The sequence below is a fragment of the Otolemur garnettii genome, unplaced genomic scaffold (assembly GCF_000181295.1).
Source record: "Otolemur garnettii isolate 467f Iridium unplaced genomic scaffold, OtoGar3 scaffold00099, whole genome shotgun sequence".
NCBI classification, from domain to species: domain Eukaryota; kingdom Metazoa; phylum Chordata; class Mammalia; order Primates; family Galagidae; genus Otolemur; species Otolemur garnettii.
Window position 1 is genome coordinate 3,169,109 of NW_003852494.1, and position 2,309 is coordinate 3,171,417.

The window sequence follows — 2,309 nt, forward strand, 5'->3', positions numbered from 1 at the left end:
GAGCCGCTATGAAAGAATTTTCTCCCAAATGCAGTGAGACCCAGCATTTCTGGTTACGTCTACTAGGCTTTCAGCCTCCTGAAAAAGTCTGAGATGGGTTACATTAATTCCAGCTTAGAACACATAAGGATAGATAAGAAGAAAGTGATAAAAAATAGTTGTTAGGGTGGTGAAACTTCGGAAGAAGAAAAAAATTTAAATAGCTGCTGACAGTATCTTTTCAAGAATTCCACCAATTTAGGGTATGGCTACATTCTCCCCGCAGCGGAGAGCTGCTAGAGGTTAGTCAGGACTCCTCCAGGATGCACCCCAGACACTGGGGATATATTGCCGCGCTCAGTAATCTCGACTCATTTCTGACTCAGGTGTACGCCTCCGAGTTTCCAAGCACGTCCCCTCCCACGCGAGCATCTCCCATCACTCATCCTGTCCAATAGGTAAAGAGCACCGTCCGCTAGCCCGCCTCTCGGCGCCGGCCCCGCCTCCCGGGCCGGAAAACGCATGCTTACTAATCCCTCTCCGCTCCCGCCTTCAGGCTTCTCGCGACATCCGCCCCTCGGCGGCCTGAGTCTCGCGATAAAGGCTCATTGTCTCGCGGGAGCGCGGCTGGCAGAGGGGCTCTGGGGCAGCTCTGGCCGGGGAAGAGGAGTTGCATGTGTCACCTCAGCTGGCGATAGCGGCGGGAGTGGAGGCGGCAGGCCTGTGTGACCGCCTGGGTAAAGACCCCTCGTGCTCCACCCGCTTCCTAGGAGGTCGTAGAGAGCGTGGGGGAAGCTGAGGTGCTGCTTGGCGGAAGGGGGCCGGGCCGGGCGTCTCCACACCCCCGCCCACATGATGCCTTCTGGTGTCGCTGGGATCGCTCCTGCACCTCAGACTTGGCGGCCCTTGTCGCCTTAGTGCTTTTACATTCTGCCCTTCCCGTTCCTTCTGTTCCCACTTGTCTCCTCATCCTCCTCGGGCTCTGGTCGCCCCGCCCCCTCTCATCCCTTTTCCTGGCTCTGACTGCCCCTCCCTTGGCGTTTAGTTGCCCCCACGCCCGCCCGGCACTCTGGGCACCGCCTGTGACCCACCCCTTCCTAAGCTTTTGCAAGTTCTCTTCACCCACCTGCTTTGTGGCTTTTCTCACTGCAGTTTGCATCCCTCCTGGATGACCCTCAGACCTTTTGCTCCGTTATCTGTCGAGGTCACCAAACCCCATCCTTTTCTCCTTGTTGCTGCTTCTTTTTCATTAGCGTCCCCCACCTCTTTTCCATTCTTCACGATCCTTTGCTGCTTGCTTCTCTGCAGACTGAAAATCTGGGAGGTGATGCATTGCAGTTGCTCATATTTTATGAATGTAGTGCAGCTTGTATCCCTCACTTAACAGAGAATTGAAGCAGCTTTGGGGTGGGGGGTTTCTAGTAAGAGGCAGCAAGACAGCACCTCACTACTGCTCCTGTGAGGTCTTCGCCCACAGTGGTGAAAATGTGTTACTTTCCTTGCATACAGGTTTGGGAAATGGCTGCTGACATTTCTGAATCCAGTGGGGCTGATTGCAAAGGAGACCCAAGGAGCAGTGCCAAGTTAGATGCCGATTACCCACTTCGAGTCCTTTACTGTGGAGGCAAGTGTTGGAAGGCAGAAAATGACTCTTACTCTTTTTATGTGCTCTGGTAATAGTTTTACATTAGGTCCTATTAAGCTTTGTACATCCCCCCATCAGTCTTTGTCATCTGGTGAAGTCTTAGCTGTGTGGGGGAGAAGCTGAGGAGGAGGCATGGGTTAACAGATTTTCCTAACCTGTGTGATTTGGCCCAAAGAAGTCTACAGTCCATTTGGAATAGAGACATGCAAATAGATTATTTCAACCTGATGTTATGTGCTAATCTGGCTGTTGAAGGAGGCCTTCTTGGATGAAAATTGAGTCTTTAGGAATGGCAAGGAGTGGATGAGAAAGAGGGGAAGGGAATCCCAGACTAAGTGAACAGTTATGCAGGAAGAAGCTTTATGTCTGTCTATGGCAAAATAAGCAGCATCGATTTACTTTAGCATACAGTATAGGGAAGGTGCCAGGTGAGGAGTGAGAGATGAGATTGGGTTGATGGGTATTAGGACAGTTGGGAAAATCTTGGTTTGAGCAATAGTATGTGTATTAGGTTTAATCAAGATCTTTTTTCCTGGCTTGGCGCCTATAGCTCAACAGGCTAAGGCGCCAGCCATGTACACCTAAGGTGGCGGGTTTGAATCCCCAGCCCGGACCCGCCAAACAATAATGACGGCTGCAACCAAAAAATAGCCGGGCGTTGTGGCGGGCGCCTGTGGTCCCAGCT

General features: G+C 52.0%; 1 protein-coding gene across 1 annotated transcript in view; it reads left to right on the forward strand.

Moving 5' to 3' along the window:
• The first annotated feature begins 539 nt into the window (after positions 1–539).
• Positions 540–2,309, forward strand: part of DENR (density regulated re-initiation and release factor) — a 20,906-nt gene continuing 19,136 nt past the window's right edge. Inside the window, exons 1-2 of the mRNA XM_012809023.2 lie at positions 540–716; positions 1,489–1,603. Coding sequence (XP_012664477.1) covers positions 1,498–1,603 — 106 coding nt within the window. The 5' untranslated portion in view covers positions 540–716; positions 1,489–1,497. The remainder of the gene's footprint in view (positions 717–1,488; positions 1,604–2,309) is intronic.